The sequence below is a fragment of the Ambystoma mexicanum genome, chromosome 2p (genome assembly GCF_040938575.1).
Source record: "Ambystoma mexicanum isolate Mex_15411 chromosome 2p, UKY_AmexF1_1, whole genome shotgun sequence".
In the NCBI taxonomy this organism is placed as follows: domain Eukaryota; kingdom Metazoa; phylum Chordata; class Amphibia; order Caudata; family Ambystomatidae; genus Ambystoma; species Ambystoma mexicanum.
The window spans coordinates 1,370,344,112-1,370,364,408 of NC_090923.1; the positions used below are offsets into that span (position 1 = coordinate 1,370,344,112).

The 20,297-nt window shown below is 47.1% G+C and overlaps 1 protein-coding gene across 6 annotated transcripts in view; it reads left to right on the plus strand.

Moving 5' to 3' along the window:
- The window catches only part of DHRS7B (dehydrogenase/reductase 7B), a 461,566-nt gene that overhangs the window by 300,855 nt on the left and 140,414 nt on the right, over nt 1-20,297 (plus strand). For all 6 annotated transcript variants that reach the window (XM_069645759.1, XM_069645761.1, XM_069645758.1 and 3 more), the window contains one exon: nt 4,418-4,510. In XM_069645759.1, the coding sequence (XP_069501860.1) occupies nt 4,418-4,510 (93 nt within the window). The remainder of the gene's footprint in view (nt 1-4,417; nt 4,511-20,297) is intronic.

Genomic DNA, 20,297 nt, shown 5'->3' on the forward strand with positions numbered 1-20,297 from the left:
CTGAGGTTTTTCGGGCACATCTTCTCAGATAAAGGCATGAGACCCGACCCGGAGAAAGTGGAGGCCCTCAACTCAGCCACGCCCCCCGTAAACACCACCGACCTCAGGTCGTTTCTAGGACTGGCCAGCTACTGCTCCAGATACCTGAAAGACTATGCCACAGTCAGCAATCCCCTGCGCCTACTCACCAGGAAGGACACGCCATTCACGTGGTCGAAGGAGTGTCAAGCAGCGTTCGAAGCGATACGAAAGGCCATCGCACAGGCAGAAGACATGGCATATTTTGATGCCAGTCGTGACATCGAGCTGATAGTGGACGCCAGCCCGGTGGGACTAGGTGCCATATTGACCCAGAAAGATCCCAAGGAGCCACACATCACGCACGTGGTAGCGTACGCCAGCAGGAGCCTGACGACCACAGAACAGGCATACTCTCAGGCCGAAAAAGAGAGCCTCGCGGTCGTCTGGGCTTGCGAATACTTTCATCTCTTCCTGTTTGGCAAAGAGTTCACCATCATCACGGACCACCAGGCACTACTCACCATATACGGCAGCCCGAAGGCCAGGATGCCACCGAGAATTGCCAGATGGGGCCTCCGCTTACAGGATTACAGGTTCACCATACAGCACCGGCCAGGAAAGGAAGAAAACCCAGCGGACTATCTCTCCCGGCATCCCATGCCCACGACGGCGTCTCAACCGTCCATAGCGGACGCATACATAAATTACATCATACACCACCTACAACCACTCCCCGTAGGGTGGCTGGAGCTATCAATCCAATCCGAAGCAGCCCCAGCGCTGCGAATCGCCCGACACTGCCTACAGATGGACAAGACGGCCCTCATGAAACATCAAGCCAGAGGGGAATCGGACACCACGAGGGAAGACATCAAGTGGCTGGATCAAGTCCGCGACGAGTTGACCATAGTAGAGGATAACGTCATACTAAAAGGTTGCAAGGTCATCGTCCTGAGAACGCTCCGGGAGAGGATAGTACACCTAGCGCATGAAGGACACAGGGGCGTAGTCGCCACAAAGCGCCTCCTTCGCCAGAAAGTCTGGTTCCCTCAACTCGATCGCCTGGTGGAAACCATAGTGGGCAACTGCCACGTTTGCGCGCAAGTGGCGCCCCACCACACCCAAACCCATTACAATCCTCACCGCTACCAAACAAAGTGTGGGAAGAGCTAGCAATAGACCTATTCGGACCACTGAACAACGGGACACATGTGGTCGTACTCATGGACGAACATTCAAGATACCCGGACGTCCAAATAGTAGAGAGCAGTGCCACAGCATGTGTCATTCCAGTTATCGACAGGATGCTCTCTGCCTATGGCATCCCCAAGATCATAAAGTCCGACAACGGTCCCACATTCATAAGTCAAGACTTTCAGCAATTTGCAAAATACATGGGGTTTCAACATCGACGCATAACCCCCCGATGGCCACAGGCCAACGGTATGGTCGAGAGATTCATGGCCAACATAAAGAGGACCCTCCAAATAGCCCATGTGCAAAACAAGCCATTCGAACAGGCCCTCAATCAATTACTACGAGAATACAGGCACACCCCCCACAGCACGACGGGAGTATGCCCCGCAGACCTGATGTTCCGAAGACCGGTCACCACGCGACTACCTGAAGACCCGAGACCACAAGATCCAACACTGCTTGAACAAGAAGCGCAAGCAAATGACACCGCGAGGAAAGCGATCACATACAGGAAAAGAAGGGCTCGGGAGAACATAATGCAACCAGGAGACGAAGTATGGCTCAGGCAACCCAAGAATCGGAAAGAGGAAGCCACCTTCGCACCCACGCCCCTGGTCGTGACACACAAGAAGGGCTTTATGGTCACAGCACAAAGAGACGACCGCTCAACGATAACCAGGAACAGCTCGCACTTCAAACGAGTCAGACTGACTCCAGCAGGCCAATGGACCTGGGACAGAGATAGCGATGAGGACAGACCACGCAAAGAAGCGTACCAAGGAGACGGGGAAGAGTCAGAAGGCGAGGCGCCCCTCTCCACACTCGCCAGGGGTGAACCGACCCCGAGCAAGACAACCCAACCGCAGAGAAGTCGTATGAAGCCGATGCGACTCATCGAGGAGATAGGGTAAGAAGGGAGCCCCTCAACTAACATGTTAAAAAGGGGGGAGATGTCAGGTTGCCCACATCGTTGTGTGGGCGGACCCCTGTTGGGTCCCACAGGACATGACGTCCAGGACGTGACGTCAGGGGTAGGGGAGGGACGAGGGCAGGTTCGGCAGTTCTGCCGATGTAGGGAATAAAGAAAGTTGCATGATACCCGGCTCCCGCGTATCCTTCCTGCGCAAGCAGGGCCTTCTACTAGGGGACGCTTCAGGTCGAAGCGGCGCCCCAACTGTTGCATACACCACGGCTCTGAACACGATTGCACCTTGATGACATTGTTTTCTCTTAGATGGCCGCCCTTCTGAATATATTGCACACCCACTGATTACGACAGGGGCCTTCAGGCATAATACTTAATTCGCAATATCTATATTTAGTGTAAGTTTAAGTAAGCTTATATATGCTATCTTATAAATACGGTACGATAAGTCCTTTATTTATGCGGTTCTTTTGCCGGCTAACACCAAAGGTCTTATACTAAGCCATTTTTCTCTTTCAACCAGTATATGAAGGTTGTCGATTCCTTTCTTGACTTACTTCCTGTGACTCAGAGCAACCTTTACCAAACTATGATGGGCATACCTGTCTCAGAGACCACGAGTAACACTCACTGACAATGGTGAGTGTCCTTCATTTGAAGTTAACACTTCGCAATATACTTAAGCTCTCCTCTTGTAGTCAGTATTTTGACATAAACTCACGTTATCCTCCGAACTTTCTTTACTTCTCTCGTGTTTTGGTTATCTTTTATATACACCATGGTGAGCTGTAGTATTTCTACCTTTACTATTCTTTATCATCTCATATTATATAGTTCTAGCACAGCCAAAATGTTGTTTCTCACTATATTTTCAATTTGACTCGATTTTTCATCTGTTTGCACTTAATGATTGATGCCTTACAGGTCCTCTGGGTCTCGCCAGCATGTTTCTTGCCTTAACCATTACAACCACTTCAAATATTGAACTATGCTATTTCTGGACTCTTGTCTGACTGTAAGATATGAACTGATTTATCAACTTTAGTGATTGTATTAATGACGGTGTTCATTCAAATTTCTTTTCCTTTTATGTATGTGATTCAACAACAGTTCAATTAGGCCCTAGAACAGTAGGGTCCACCTCGAAATGCGTCGGCCTTGAATATTGGACAAACTGATGTTTTCTTTGCTTCTATATGTGTTTTGGATAAAATCAACTATTTGTTTGAAAAACTTCTGGTTGATGCAAAATATTTTTTGAAGCACTTCGATTTTGAATCATAATTTATACCATTACTGTTTGCTTTGAATTTACTAACCACCTTTCTGGCGACCTTAAAGTGTGCAGGGGATGGGGGGACCCCAACTTTGGGCCCTTTTTTCTTTCTCGTTTATACGATTGGGGTTTGTGCCATAACCTTAGTTACTGCCATGCACCTTAAAAATTGTTAACACCAGCCTTCTGGTTTTTGTAAAACTACACTTTCAGAATATAAACCAGTGGTGTGCACCTACCCTTCCCCCCCTTTCTCTTACAGTTCTTGCCTGGATGAAGGAAGGCACATGCAGCCACTGTTGTTATGGGCTTTTACAGTTTGGGAAAATTAAGTGTGATTCAGTTTTCAACTTGCAAATGTAATCTTTCTTTTTTGCAAAAATGATGAGCACTGAATAATGGTGGGGACAATCTGCTTTCCCCACAAAGTTGAGGGGGGCAGACGCCTCTGTCCCCTCCCTTAAATTAAGCCCGTGTGCATAGCATTACAGTAGGCAACAGTGTTGGCTCTGGATCAAGCTGTAGAGATCAAGGAGCAATGGGCTCATTTGAAATGATCCATGACTACAACTCCGGAATGCAATTGATTGATAATTGATCGCCAACGACTTGGGACATGGTATCCTTGATGACATGGATTTATTTGGCAACCTTACATTCTATTTCTTCGAATGCTTTTTTGTACTTAAGGAAAATGAAGAGTCCCATGTTATAATACGATATGTTGATTGTATGACTGACTGCTAAATTTTAGACCTGTTTTCTTATGGTGTTTACATCATCTGGGAATGTGATGTTTGCAATATGTAGTTATCTGCTAAACAGCCAGCTGAATCTAGGAACCCTCCCCTCCCCCTCTGCACCCAGTCTTCTCCATTCCACTTCTCCACGTTGTAATCCATTACGCAGACTTGCATTCATTTAATGCAATAGACTGAAGTGGCAAGTAATAGCGATCGTAACTTTGGCTTTCACTTATATCTTTTTTGTACCTGCAGCTATTCTGCCTTCTATGATCAAGAAGAGATCTGGCCACATAGTTGTGATTAGCAGTGTTCAAGGCAAAATAAGCATTCCGTTCAGATCTGCATGTAAGTATTCATCTGAATTTCAGCAATCTACATCTCAACAGAGTGTCTCTACCTTAAATAGTATGATGATACTGACGGGTATCAGTTGAAATCCAGACAGCTTTTATTAAATGTGATTTCATCGTTAAATGTGTAGCTGGATTCCTGCCCCATGGAAGCAGTGCGCTTTAGCATCATTGCTTAAGTGGCCAATTCTTTCTGCACAATGGAGCATCAGATCACTACTTTGACAAAATGTCACCAACCCGTTTGTCATTCTTGGAAAAACCCTAAAGATAGTGGAACTTTGACTGGTAAAAATGAATGTTTTTCTGGGTGAAATGGGACTTTGCACTAGCTTAGCACTACTCAGCAGTGCACACTTATCACATACATTTGATCATGCTTAGAAATCCTGTTGGAAAAACATGACAAAGTCCTTAGGGTCAGTAGAAATTGGTCACTGCAGCAAGGCTGTTGGGGGGGGGGGGGGTTGAGGGGGTGGGGGAGAGGGGCATCTGACGCAAAAGTGGAGGAGGAAGGTCAGGAGAAATGCTGGTATCTGTTGAAAATATAACCAGTAAATAAAGTTCAGCTCGCTTGTGCTACCTGTTTGTGTTCAGTTGTGTGTATGTGCTGGTGTTTACATAGCAAAAACCAACCTGTGATACAGCAATCTGAAAAAGGGGAGATCTTAAAAGTGTATAATATCAAGGGTTCTATGTTCTTAGGTGGAGTGGAGTTGTGGAGTTTTTATTCTGAAAATATTCGGCTGAAAAAACGAATCCTTTTTTTTTTTTTAATTAAAAAAAATAATTTGGGAGGATCCCCCCAAACGCCCCTTTCCAGTTATCGAATCCCTATTCCCCCAGCCCTCTACTGCTTATATCCCCTTACCCACCCACCCCCCATATTTTTCGACCGAATATTTTCAGCAAAAAAGTCCACAAAAATAAGCCTGGCGATGTAATAACGTCTTACTATATCAAGGATACAATTGGACAGGATAGACTATTAAGGGTACACAGGGAAGAACACTGAGAGGGTTACTCGAGGAGATACATTTTAGTGAGGTAAAGGCAGATGCAGTCTAAATTAATTTTTTTGATGGATCCGCAGCTGTACTTATTTTGAAACAATAGTCCTTTGAGTTTCACTGAATCTGAGCTTCCTAACTGCATTGTTGGAACCTCATTTACGCATCAGTGATTCCTTCTCTCATTTCTTATACTATGAGAAGATATGTGATTTTAAAGTAGTGGGAATTAGTAAATCAGTATTATTTTTTTTAAAACATTCAGAGCAATTTCTACTTGCTCAAAAAGTGCTGCGGCAGGTAGCAAGATGTTTATTTGGACTCTAGCAGGCAAAGCAACATTCTAGAAACTAAACAAAAATTCCCAAAAGAGCCATGGCAGATTGGGGCATCTTAGATCTGTGTCTATTATCTTAAAATCATCAAATGTTTATATTACTGAAGAAACTAAAATAATGATGTAGGTTATTTCACTGGATGCGAGTGCTGCAGTTGTAATTACACATGCTCTTAGTTGGATCCTGTTTTGCAGGTCTATTTCAATTTGTTTATAATTTAGATGCGTCTCCTTTTTTTGTTTATTTTTTCAAATGTCTTTATTTCTTTTTTTATTATTGTGACATGTTGTACCTCATGGCCGTTGGGTCGAAAAAACATCCGTAAAGTAGGCAATATGGATTTAAAAGTAGAGCTTTGCATAGGCATGAATGGCACTTGGGAATCCTTGCAGTAAACCCAATAGTTTCCTAGATGTTATTCAACTATGTGATAAATGATTGCCGCTAGTATGCTTAACCGAAACGTGGTTTCGGGATTCATCAGGCCCTAACGTGGTCCAAGCCCTTCCTGATGGATATAAAATTCTTTTACAGTCAATCCTCCACTCAAGCTGGTGGGGGCCTTGTTTTATTTTTAAGGCATCGCTTACTGGTATGGCCATGTCTTTGACCCATTCTCTTAATATGGAAGCCCTATTAATTTGTGTTCTGATTTCTGCTTCTCGTACATATTATGTTCTCATTGTCTATCACCCTCCTCATGTCAATCCTACTTTTAGTGCCGCAGTTTTGGAACTTGCAGCTGATCTACAGGTTCATTATATCAACCGCTGATAGCTGGCAATTTTAATCTTACAGTGAATGTCATCTCTGGTATTCACTCTACATGTTTTCTTTCTGCTACGTGTAACATAGATTTCCAGCAGCTAGTTTCAGAGTCCACACACTATCTTGGTAACACTCTTGATTACATTTTTTCACCCGACTCTACTGGTAAAAACGCACTCTACTTTTTGTGTACACTGGACTGATCATTGATGTTAAGTCGAGTATTAGGTTGACAGCCACGCAGGGCCCACTGCCCACAGCAGCGTATGTGGCGCACATTGGATGTGGCTACGGTCTCAGCACAGATTTTGTATGTCTTCACAGCACACTGATTTGACAAAGCTCTCTCACGATTTTCTTCATGCAGCTAATTCGAGGGGTTTGGGGTCCACCGACGTATTCCATATCTATGACCGTAATCCCCACAGCTGTGCTGCTTCGGAAAATCTTTCTGCGTCGATACGCTGTCCTCGAGGGCCTCCGTCGAGCCGACGTCACCGGATGTTATAAGTAGGACACACGACGCCCGTAGCCTCAGTTGCGTTTTTTCCGCGAACATGTTCGCTTTGGAGATCTCGGCGCACCTCGATTCTACTGAATCCTGTTCTTTCGGTTCTTCAAACATGTTTCTTCATTGCTATCGGTATGTCGTCTTCGGCTTCTTCCACCCCGCAATCCGGGTTTAAGAAGTGTCGGGTGTGCGGGTCCAAGATGTCGCTGACAGATACGCACAACGCTTGCCTCTGGTGCCTCGAGGAGGACTATGATATAGACGACTGTGTCGACTGCCAATCGCTCACATCGAATGCCTTGCGGGAGGGTAAGAAGCTGTTGGTCGATAAGGTGGCCAAGCCCCGGAAGTCGCGTTCCACTGGTCTTTCGACAGACGATTCGAGGGGCGACTCTCCGCATCGTCATCGGGAGTCCGGGGGTTCTCGGTCTGGGAGTCGGTCCCGCCATTCCTCTGCCTCTTCGAGGCACTCCAGGATCTCCGTCACCGGTCGCCTTCCTCTTCTGAGGACTAAGCCCGTCGGCAGGTTGCTTGTCCCAACAAGCATTCCACTCCTGAGGAATGGGATTCCTTCCGAAAGGAGATGTTGGCGATTTTTCAATCGCAGGGCTATGGTCCGTCCGCGCTGTCGGAGGACGCTGGTCGTGGCCGTGCTCGAGACACCGCTCATCCGCCTTCGGGCTTGAGCAGTCGTCGCAACCACCGGTCGTCTTCGAGGTCCCGGTCGGACAAGGATGGTCGCTCTAGACATGCCTGTTCCAGGTCCCGGTCCTTCGAGGAAGACATTGACGCTGGCGGTGCCGAGGTCATCGACCTACTCTCTCGAGGCCCTGCCTCCGAGGAAGTCGTCGGCGCCCAGGCTGTCGAGAGACACGCTCGGGCTCCGCCCTCGAGGCCTGTGTCGAAGCTGTGGCGCCGCGCTCGACGCCGATTCCATCGACGCCCTCGACTCCTTTCGAGGTGGCTTTGTCCGGGATGCCTGTGCGCGGGAACCCCCTAGAAAGGCTCTGGCTAAGGCAAAACATGTCTTTGTTCCTTTTTCAGGTTCCCTCTTTCCAGCCTCTGGATTATATTTCTGAGGTGAATGAGGGGTCTGAGGAGGGTGTGGTTCCTGCAGTGGTCCCTGATGTCATTGTTTCTGGTCATAGCCAGCTTGAGGACCTGTGCCAGTCATTACATGACGCCATGACGCCTGACACACATGCCGACTCCTTATCGGCGCCTGATGTCGAGGGTCACGGATTACCTGGGGTGGTCTGCCCCTCCTGGGGATTTTCAGCAGGATGACCTAACTGATATCCTGGACTATGGTCCACCAACTGACCCGGTGCTGCCATTCCATATGGCCTTGCAGAGAAGGGTGGCTGCGGCTTGGACGTCTCCGGAGAGTCTCCCGGCAGTGAGCAAGTCCTTGCCGAAGAAATATCGCCCAGCCAGTGGCGACCCCTGCTACTTGACCACGCACCCCACTCCGGAAAGTTTGGTGGTGCAGGCGTCTACGGCCCCCTCAAAGCAGGCGTCATACCCTACCATCCCTCCTGATAGGGACGACAAACGTTTTGACGGCTAGGTGAAGAGGGTATTTTCTTCTGGGGGTATGGCGCTTCAGGCTGCCAACTCCTTTTGTGCCTTGTCTCGTTTCACGCACTCTCTGTGGAACTGTATTTCCCTAGCGGCTGTTCATATTCCCGGAGGGAAGGAACGGGATGGTTTCCTTGCTATTGTGCAGGATGGCAAGGATGCCATATGTGAATCCGTTCAGTCGGGTCTGGACATGGTTGATTGCGTCAGCCGGTCCATGGCGGCGAGCACCGTAATACGCAGGTTTGCGTGGTTGCGGAAGTTGGGTTTTGCTCCTGATGTGCAGGCCCGCCTCCTCAACATACCCTTTGATGGTGAACATCTTTTTGGCAGCAAGGCTGACGAGAGTCTTGAGAGGTTGCAGACTTCCAAAGTTGCAGCAAAGTCATTGGGCGCTGCAGTCCGCCAACCTCCGCCTTTTCGTACTAGGGGACAGCAATGGAGGGGGAGGTTCCTTTCAATATTACTCGTCCTTTAGTAAATCGAGAGGAGCTGCTAGTCAAAGGGGCAACCGTAGGAGTGCCAGAGGTGTAAAACAAGGTACTCTATGTGCCAAGGCCACACGAGCAGTTTCCTCTTTGCCCTCAGGCACTGCCGCAGCCGCTTCAGCTCAGGCATGAGGCCCATGCGTCTCCGGTTGGGGGAAGGCTGGCGCAGCATCTTGTAGAATGGCGTGCCATTACTTCAGATGTGTGGGTTCTGGAGATCATAGCCCACGAATACTGTCTTCCTTTCCGGCAGAGGCCTGCCGACATTCCCCCAGGGAACCTCTCTTTGAAGAGTCCAGATCCGCTCCTTGTGCAGGAAATTCAATCCCTGCTGGAGAAAGGTGCTATAGAACTGGTGCCTGTAGCAGAGAGGAACAAGGGATGGTATTCCCCTTATTTTTTGATTTCAAAGAAAGACAGAGGATTGAGACCCATCATGGACTTGCGCGGTTTGAACAAGCTCCTCAGGAAGGACAAGTTCAAGATGGTTACTCTTAAGTCCTCCAGGTCCTTCAACTTCAGGACTGGTTGGTGTCTCTCGACCTCAAGGACGCTTATTTTCATGTGCCAATCCATACCAAGCACAAGAAGTACCTGAGGTTCGCGGTTGGCGACTCGCACTTTCAGTTTCTGGTCCTGCCGTTCGGATTGACCTCCGCCCGAGGGTTTTCACCAAGCTCCTGGTGGTGGTGGCAGCGTATCTCAGGAAAGGGGGGGTATTCACGTCTACCCCTACGTGGACGATTGATTGATCAGAGCACGCTCTCCCGAGCAAGTCCTGGATCATCTGTCAGTCATCTGCCACTCCCTTCACAAGCTGGGCTTCTCCCTCAACTTAACGAAGTCTCACTTGACGCCAACTCGGCGGCTCCGGTACATCCGAGAGAGTGCTCGACACGTCCCTGGGGCAGTGTTTTCCTCCCCACATGAGGGCTCACCATATTCAGCAGATGGTGCGCAAGTTTCAACTTGCCTAGAGTCTCCCAGCGTTTGAGTTCTTGAGGTTGCTCGGCCTCATGGCATCCTGCATTCCAGAAGCCAGGTTGTGGATGAGATCTTTGCAATGGGCTGTCAAGCTCCAGTGGTCACAGTCCTCCGGCAGGATGTCAGACCTCGTTCATGTGCCGCCCTCGGTCGCCCAGGACCTTCTGTGGAGGGCCGTCAAAGGCAATCTGATGAGGGGGGCTCCGTTTTGGCTGCCCTGGCCGGAGGTGACGATTGTGACGGACACGTCCCTCACGGGATAGGGAGCTCATGCCAACGAGCTGACAGTCAGCGGTCGTTGGTCTCCGTCTGAGTCCAGACTCCATATCAATCTGTTGGAGCGGAGGGCCGTCAGGCTTGCCCTGAAGTCTTTTCTGCCGACTGTGCGAGGAAAGAATGTCCTGATTCTGACGGACAACACAGTGGCCATGCACTACCTCAACAAAAAGGGGTGGGCAGGGTCACTTCCTCTGTGCATTGAGGCGATGCAGCTCTGTTTCTGGGCCATCCAGCAGGGAATTTCGATCTCGGCAGTTCATCTGGCCGGAGACGAAAACGAGACGGCGGATGCTCTGAGCAGGCAGAGGGTGATCTCTCACGAGTGGGATTTTGCTCAGGAGATTCTCCTGGAGATCTTTGCCCTTTGGAGGACCCCCCAAGTGGATTTCTTCACCTCCAGTGTCAACCGAAAGTGCGAAAGGTTCTGCTTGCGGGAATTTCCTCCAAGAGGAGCCTTAGGAGACGCATTCGTGGTCGAGTGGTCATTCCCACTGCTGTACGCGTTTCCTCCAGTCCCCGTCATCCCGCAAGTGCTGCGGAGGTTCGGTTCCCGGATGATCCTCATTGCTCCGGCATGGGCCAGGAGGACGTGGTACCCAAACCTTCTCGACTTGTCCATCTTCCCTCCACGTCGTCTTCCCTACCGAGACGATCTGCTCTCACGGGAGGGGGGGGTCAGGTTCTCCATCCAGAGGTCAGATCCCTCAACCTTCACGCTTGGCTTCTGAAAGGTTGAGGTATAAGGATTGGGACCTCCCTGAAGACGTGATGGAGGTGTTGCTTTCGGCCAGACGGCCGGCAATAAGTCCCTGTGCCGTTGGAGAAAGTTCTGCGACTGATGCAGGGTTCAGAATGTGGATCCTTTTTCATGTGACATTCCTGTAGTTCTGTCTTTTTTGCTTTCTTTAGCCCACAGGGGCTTGCAAGTGGGTACCATTAAAGGTTACCTGGCGGCACTGTCCATATTTAAGCGCTCGTCTGAGGAGTGTTCTTATTTTAAAATTCCTTTACTTTCTCAGTTTCTGAAAGGGCTCACTAGTGTGTTCCCTCCGTCACCTTTCCAGGTGCCCGGTTGGGATTTGAACCTTGTTCTCAAGTTTCTAATGGGTGCTCCATTTGAGCCTTTACATTCTTGTCCTTTGAGACTGTTGACCCTTAAAACTGTATTTTTAGTTGCGGTCACTTCTGCTCGTAGAGTGAGTGAGTTACAGGCACTTTCAGTTAAGCAACCCTTCACTGTGTTTCATAAGGACAGGGTTGTCCTTCGAGTTCGTCCTTCCTTTCTTCCGAAGGTGGTGTCGGAATTTCATTTAAGCCAGAAGGTTGTTGTTCTGGCATTTTATCCTCCTCCGCATCCTGGTAAGGATGAGGAGAGGCTCCATAGGTTAGATCCTAGGAGAGCTTTAAGTTTCTACATTTCACGCATGTCCCGGGATCAGCTCTTTATTGGTTACGCTGGAAGGCGTTGGGACAAGCTTTGACTAAGCAGACTTTGTCTAGATGGATTATCTTGGCAATTTCTGAATGTTACCGCCTGGCGGGTAAGGACCCTCCTGTAGGCTTACGGGCCCATTCGACTAGGGGTATGGCTGCCTCTACTGCCCTGCAGAGGGGTGTTCCTATTCGTAACATCTGTGAAGCAGCCACTTGGGCTTCGGTCCATACTTTTGTACGTCACTACTCCCTAGATTCTATACATGGGCAGGATCTGGCCTTTGGCAATACGGTCCTTTACTCTGCAATTTGATTGGGCATTCTAAATTTGTATATTCTAAATTCTTTTCCCACCTCCTTGCGTTGGTACTGCTTTGGGGGTCTGTCCTAGAAATGGAATACGTCGGAGGACCCAATCCCCTCGAAGAACAAGTTACTCTTACCTGGTAACGTTCTTTCGTTGGGATGGTCCGACGACGTATTCCATATCGCTCCCTCCCTGCCTTCCCCGCTACAGAATTTCTTGTGTGATTGCAGCTTACGTTTCTGCAAAGCTTTCTGTGGTTCTACTGGCAGAAGATTGGTGCCACACGTTCTCGGGGGGGGGGGGGGGAACTACAACGGAGGCTACGGGCGTGTATCCTACTTATAACATCCAGTGACGTCAGCTCGACGGAGGCCCTCGAGAACAGTTATTGACGCAGGACGCAGAAAGATTTTCCGAAGCAGCACAGCTGTGGTGATTACTGTCATAGATATGGAATACGTCGTCAGACCATCCCATTGAAAGAACGTTACCAGGTAAGAGTAACTTGTTCTTCTCTTGCCCAATGTCCATTTCAAAAGCTTGCACTCGTCCTTCGAACTGTGGTTTAATGTACACCTTAAGGAGCTCTGCCTCTGTCGCAGACAAATGGAACATAAGTGGAGATTGTCCTACTGCTAGAATTGCTTTTCAACACGCCACTGTCCCTTATCATAGAGCTATTTTTGAAGCCAAGTGGGACCTCTTTACTAATAAGGTACAATCTACACTCAACCAGACGAAATCGCTATTCAGCTTGGTACGTTCACTCTCTGACAGTAAGCTACATCTGGAGTAGCTCCTCCGTCACAGGCACATTGCCACTCGCTATCTAGGTACGTTTGCAAGACAGAATTTATGCCAACCGCGAAACAATTGTTATGTCGGGTCTTAGGCCGCCTGATCCAATAGTGTCCTATGAGGATATTTGTACTATTTCTAGCTGGTCTAGTTTTCCTTCCTTTACATCTATGGATGTTATTGCTGCCTCACATCTGAAGTCCGCTTCTCCTTTGGAGTCTATATACTGTGGGCAATTCTTAAGCAAGTTTACTACTGCACCCCTAGTCACCCAAGCGGTTAACCAATCCTTTGGCTCTGGTCACATTCCCCACTCCTTGAAACACCCCTTGGTTATCCCTCTTTTAAAAAAATCCTCCCTGGATCCTTCCTTCCCTCCCTGCTAAATTTCACCCCATCTCCCTACTATTTCTTATAAAACTGCTAGAGGCTTTAGTCACCCTTCTTTGCAGGTTTCTTGAACTCTCGTTTTTGTAATCCCTTTCAGTCGGAGTTGATGCAGTTGAGGATCTTACCAACCTGTGTGACCAGGGCGGGCTTGGTGCACTGATCCTACTTGACCTCTCTTTGAGCTTTGATATGATTGTGCATTCCATCCACTGGTGCAGGCAAGCATTGCCGGCTCAGTGCTGTCCTGGTCCCAGTCCTTTTTTTGTCAGACCGAGCCCATTTGCTTTCTCTTGGTCCCTACCGTTCGCCTGCAGTCAGTGACCTGTGTTGTCCCTCATGGCTCCTCTTTCCCCCATTTTATTCAAAGTTTATGTTCAACCGCTTGCCAAGGTGATCCAGTCTTACTGCTTCTAGTGCTATTCCTGGGTGAGCAATAATTGGCTTAAGCTTAATGGGGAAAAGATGGAGGTGCGTGTAGTGTCCCCCCACCCGCAACTTCTTATTGGTCCCCTTTGTTCTGACCCTGTTTGTTAGGCCCTTTTCCCAAGCCCGTTCCCATAGTCAGAGATTCAAGAGATCTGCATCCTTGCCAGCTGAATCTCAGATCAGTGCTGTTTTGCAATATGGCCACTTTCCATTGAAAATCCTTTGATATGTCCTTCCTTTTTTTATCAAACTATGCAGGCTCCTTTTTATGAAGGACAAGCAAGAGGACACTGAAAAAAGATGTAGGTTTTCTTTCATGCCCCCCATGAAAGGGTAATCTTAACCATATCTGCAGCTGAAATGTGGTTTCTGGCAGAAATATTGGACATGTATAATCAAGATGTTCAATATTTTCTACACTAATGAAAAGGGTGATGGGGAGAATCACAGGGTCACTTGTAATATACGGTGATGGATCGGGGCAAAGGAGCAACAGCTACTACAAATCATGTGGTACAATGATAATGGCCATGGATACAGAAAACCATTTGACGTAGTGGACAGTTCGGCATGGTTGAAGTCTCAAAGGAAGGATGTCAAAGCAGGTGTCGATTTGAATCCATTTGAATTCATGGAGCAGGAGTGGGAAAGTAGCTTGTCATGAGGGAAAGGGTATGTGACAAATCCTTGAATGTCCCCACTTCTCCCCGAGGGGGAGCCTTTTCCCATGAGGCCAAGGAGGGAGCCTGCTACCAGATAGTACCCCTTGGGGAGGATCTCATGGGTAGATACTCCCCCTCTAGGTATAAAGGACAACCATCCAAGGGAAACACGGTATGCCAACCCTCAGTCACCTCCACCCACCTCCTACACATCCTCCTTTCCCCTCACTCAACCCTTGTAGCCTAAACTTCCATTTGCTTGTGTAGTGTTGATAACTCTGGATTAACTGGGATGAAGAAGAGTAGAAATGACTTCAGGAAGATTTCCCTCGATGGTACTGGGACGAGGAGAACATGCAGAGCAATGAAGAGACCTCAAGAGAATGTACATACATGTTCTAGTTGTTTTGCTAGACTCAAGATAAAAACATAAGAAAGACTTACCAAAGCGTCTAGCCGTTCTTGGATGCACTGCAAGTAATGAAGGTGGTATGTCACGGGAAGAGGAAGTAGATTGGAGCTGAGAGCACTGAAGCTGGTCTGAGCAAAAGGGACAAGACGGAAAGCTGCTGGACGGAAACTCCATGCGTTCCTGAAGCCTTCGAGGTGCGGAAGAGAAACACTGCAAAACCGTGAAGCAGTCAGTCTGCGGCTGAGCCATTGCAGGACAGCAGAAGTCCACAAATGCTACAGAGACCCCACGGCTGTTAGCCACCCAGAAGAGGCCGGAACCAGCGCACACCACTCACAAAGATGCGTGGGTTGCCGGGAAGGGGTTTGGCCCCGAGAGAACTATGGCAGATACAGAGGGGCTGGGGAGACCCACTAAACTCTTGCTGGGACTGGCGGTGCAGCCCAGGTAGCAGAGAAAGCCAGACCGGGTCAGCTGGGAAACTGAGCGGTCTGAAATGCGAGACGGACACAAAGGTAAATGTTTCTCAGTTTGCCATTTATTCAAAGAAAAAAGAGTTATGATAAACGCCTATCTTTCCCTAGCCTAACAGAGGTCCCGACCTAGCAAACTAAAGAAAGCCAACCTAGTGACCAAAATCCTTCTTGCCCTCACTAATACATAGAATGAAATTATACAAGGAAAATATGGCTGACTTTTAATTCACCAAAAACAGTTTTACAATTCAAACTTTAATGTGTCTTGAAAGCACTCCTTGCGACCAGTGTTGTATTCCCTTCCCCTTCCGGAATACTTAAATTATAGTTCTGTTCCAACAGAGTTCTGTTTAGAGAAATGGAAAAGTCTTTTCCAACCAGAGTCTTTCTTGGAGAAACAAAAAATGTCCTTTTTTACCACAACTGGTTGATATTTCAAGCAACACAATGGGCCTCATCACGATTCTGGCGGTAACCCTTGAATGTGGTGGTAGTGCTATTACCGCTGCATTTAAGGGTCCGCCAGATCATGGCTTTGGTGGCTTTCTCCCCAGCTCTGAGCTGGGGGCGAATCCCCTGATTTTTCACGCTATTACCGCCAGCAGGAAATCCGCTGGCGGTAATAGCGCAAATATTCCCCATTGGGCCCAATGGAGAATGAGGGATTCCCAAATGGGCCCAACAGGGAATGGGAAATAACTGCTCTGCCAAACCCATGATCCGGCGCTAATGGTGCTGGGGCTACCGCCCAAAACGTGATGAGGCCCAATGTCTCTTTTCAAGGATGCTTGACTTTCTCCCAGCATACGAGTTCCAAAAGCTAAATGCAAAGCTTCTGTTAGCATAGAAAACTTCTTCTGTTCAAAATAACACGTTTTTCTTCTCAATACTTCATGAGAAATAACAGTCTTTTGTCACAGTAGCAGATAACTTGCTTAATTGATGCTATGGTTTGTCAACAATGAATAAGCACACAAATTCTTTTCATTCAACATTCAACAAAGGTTCTTGCCGTAACTCTTTCTGCCTCATAGTTATCAGATTAGAAACTTCTTTCCTGGACTACTCTCCTGCCAGGACTAACCACTATACGCCCTTTACTGGTATACTCACCTGTCCAGAAGAAAACGTCTACTACTAACTTCAAACTTGTTGGTTTGATTCCAGTATTCGCCGCACCAATCTTCCGGCGGGGTTTCACAATTTCTTGACTGCTGGCAATGTGAGATACAATCTTTTCCAAAACTATATCTCTTAAAAGGGAACTTATGCTTTGGTTTTATTGTCAAGGGTCTCTCACCTCTTGGATGTTGGTAATGCTGGATATGAATGTTTACCTGGGGTTGTCTTGATTTGTTATGCCTGTAGTTTCTTGGTCATGGCCAATGATAGACCTTCCCCACTGGTATTTGCTCAAAGTCTCTTGGGTGTAGCAATACTGGTTCCAACCATTCCTCTCTGGGTGTTTGTCCAAAGTATTACTTCTTTGCCACTTATCTTAGTTTGTTTTCATTAAATGGTATCCTTTAAATACGTTCTGCTTGGAGTAATTAAGTGTTCAGTATTCAAATAAGTTGTGAAAGCTTTCTTTCACAGAGCGCTCCAGTGTCCGCATTCACTCATCACTCACTGGCTCTACATGGTGGCTCCCTCTAGCTGTCCGGTATCGCATGGGTGCTTCGGACGTCACTCTGTCTTTTCTCCCGCTTCGGCGAGCCCCAAGTGAGTTGCGCGGCAGTCTCTGTGAGCAATAGAAGCTCTTGTTGATCTTCTGTGACTCCTCCAGTCTGTATCACATTGCTTCAGTGACGCGTCTTCTTCACAGCTTGGCTTCTCCTTAGTATGCTGTCTTCTGCTGTGCATACTCTGCAGTTCTTCTGATTTTCACCCGTTGGGGTGACTTCTGCTGGCAGGATTCTCCCCTTGGCTGTACCTGTTCCATTGATGGCTGGAACTTCCTCTGCTACGTCTCCTGCACGGATCGAAACTACTTCAACTTCATCACAACACAACCTCTCCAGCTCGGTCTCATCCTGGGCTTTAAATATCCATATCCACCTCAGGTGCTCTAATTGGCAATGACTAGACTGCACTTTTGGATACTCACACTTCTGAGTCCCCATCGCCTCTGAGTTACTCTTCTTCATCCCAGTACGTTTGGCATTATGACAATGGGAGTTCTTAAGAGAATTAATGGTATTAAGTTGTTCTCTTTTATTTTCAATTAAATTAGATTGTTCTATAGACTGAGAGTTACCAGAGTAATGGGTGGTCGGGATAAATAGTCTCCAGTTTCACATTGGGGGGAGAAGTTCTTTTTAGGATAGAATCACAAAATTAAAATGGTTTTCTCGTTAATTCCTGAGCCTCTAAGGTACCAACTTGACTCTGTTCTGTTTAACTGGTTCTTTATAACAGGTTTCTGGAAGCTTGATGTTAGAGGGATTGGAACATTGATAGAATGCCATTAAATATCTGGGAATGATTCCCTCCTCATGTTCAGAATACGAATACAGCGTCTCTCCTAGTGGGGTCACCACCTCCCTTGGATAGCTGTCTTCCCTCTTGATACCACCCTCGGGGTTAGTATCAGGTGGGGGCTGCCTTCCCGTGGCCACATGGGAGGAGACTTTAGGCTTGGGTTTAGGTTCATGACAGAGACCCTACCTGAATTGTGGGAAGCCAAGGGGAAGGTAGAGGACCTCTTTCTCGTCACAGTATTAGCACGAATACTGAAGAGTAAGACAAAAGGGCGGAAGCCCACCAAACTGAGATTACCAGGATCATACTTGGCCGTTTAGAGAGCCAAGTTGGTACAATCCAGGGGAGTCAAAGGCCAGGGGAAGGGAGACATTCCCCCACCTGTTGTGAACTATAAGAAGCCTGAGAAAGTCCAGTGGATGGGAAACATGCCCCCTGCTGGTGTGAATTGTAACAAGAAGCCAGGGGAAGGGAGTCATTCCCCATGGGGCATATGGAGAAGAAACACTAAAAGTCAGACACATGGAGAAGGAGTCATTCTCCTGGTAATTGAGTCTCCAAGATATCTGGAGATGGGAGACATTCTCCAGGAACCCAATAGTGAAGAAGCAACTATGGTTAATAAGGAGTGTTGATATTTGAACTGGAATGTTATCCTTTGAGTTGAACTGAGTGTTACTGACATTTCAACCTGGAACTTTATTTTCTACCTTGGAAAGGGATTGAGACCTGGGGAACTTTATTCCCTCAGGTAAAGATCCCACTTAACAACTGGAATTGTTACCCGTTGTCCAGAAGAAGGTAGTCATTCTTCTGGAGCAAGAAGATCCACTATCTATTTAGCTTAGTTATAAGTGTAAGGGACAGAAGCAGGGTTTTGAGACCGGACGGTGGACTCATGATTTACCTGGACATCCTGACTGAATCCCTAGTATTTTAGTTAAGGTAGGCAAACCCCTCTTAGAGTTAGGGAGAGGTAGGTTCTCTTTATTTTCTGGTATATTAAAGGTTTATGCCGGCAGCCATGCCACCTGTGTGCCAGTCTCCTCCTTCTGCACCCTTAAAATATGTATCCCCTTGTTTTACTTATATTGGCTCAAAGGCTGCTCATGTAAGCTAACGAGATTGTACAACTTTTGCCAGTGTCAAGAGGACCATGGCAAATTATAGGAATTCATTTAATTGCTGATTTACCATTGTTCAGAGGAATGAGTCATTTATGAAGTGGCAAATCATTTGACCAAAAGGACACACTTTGCCTGTTTAAAGTGTTTAAAATATACGAAACACTTTTATCCGGAAGGTACATCTTTAGATGGCTTGGGTTACCTGAAGCCATTGTAAGTTAGAGTATCACAGTTTACATCAGAATTCTGGAATTGTTTACATAGGTTCTTGGCAATGGAATTAAGGGTGTCACCCAGTTATCCAGAGGGATTGGCTAATGAAAAGGGTTAATGAATGTTTAGAACAGTATTTGGGATATTTGTGTTCCCAATAAGAAGATGAAATGACAATGTATCTGGCAATGGCACAATTTGATTCCAACAACTCATTCTACACAACAATGCATCAACCGCTCCTTTTTTTTGTTCCTGTAGTTTATTATCTTAAGGCTCTTCCAGTACAACTGGCAGACGCTCTTTGGGTCGTGTAGGTGGCTGACTTAATGGAGTAATTACAAAAGGCACAAAAATAAATCTGGGTGTGATAAAAAAAAAAAAATCTAGTAAGAGTCCAGATTAATATAGAAGAATTCCCTTGGGGATCTACAATAAAATATTTAATTGAAAGGAAGGACTTGGGCCCAGAAGAAAAGATCTTGGTAACTAGCATCTAATCTGCCAGCCTTGCAGTTAGTGATAGCAATTCACAAGACATTCGCTTGGAAATAAAGGTGGTTGAAGAAATCTTTAAGAAGAGCCACAAAAAAGTCAAGAACAGGGGCAACCAAGACCAGGAAAAAGGACCATGCAGCTTGGAGAGTACACTCACAATTCAAGATTTTGATGTTGGAATGGGTCACACATAGGGGTGTAGTAAAAAGTAAGCAGCAAGAACGATATCCATCTTCACTATTAAAAATACAGTACATTGTTTTTCCAACATAGCTGATGTAACTCAAAACGTAACTTGTGTAGAACCAAAGAACCATTTTGGTCCAAAGCTGCAGATACTATTCACGAAGGTAATTCCGTGTCTAAACTCTGGTTAAGCGCTTATGTTTTTGCCATTCCATATTTGGTTTTCCCGTTTTGCATGCCATCAAGGATACAACAGACTTGCACAGGAGGAGAGTGCTCACAACTGCAATGCTATAAATTAGTACCCTTTCTTCTGTTGTCTGTTGGTTTAGTGCTGATTTCTGTTCTGTCGTTCCGTTGCTGCTGTAAGGCTGACACTACTCCTGTGAGACCGTCACATGCTCCCACTCCCA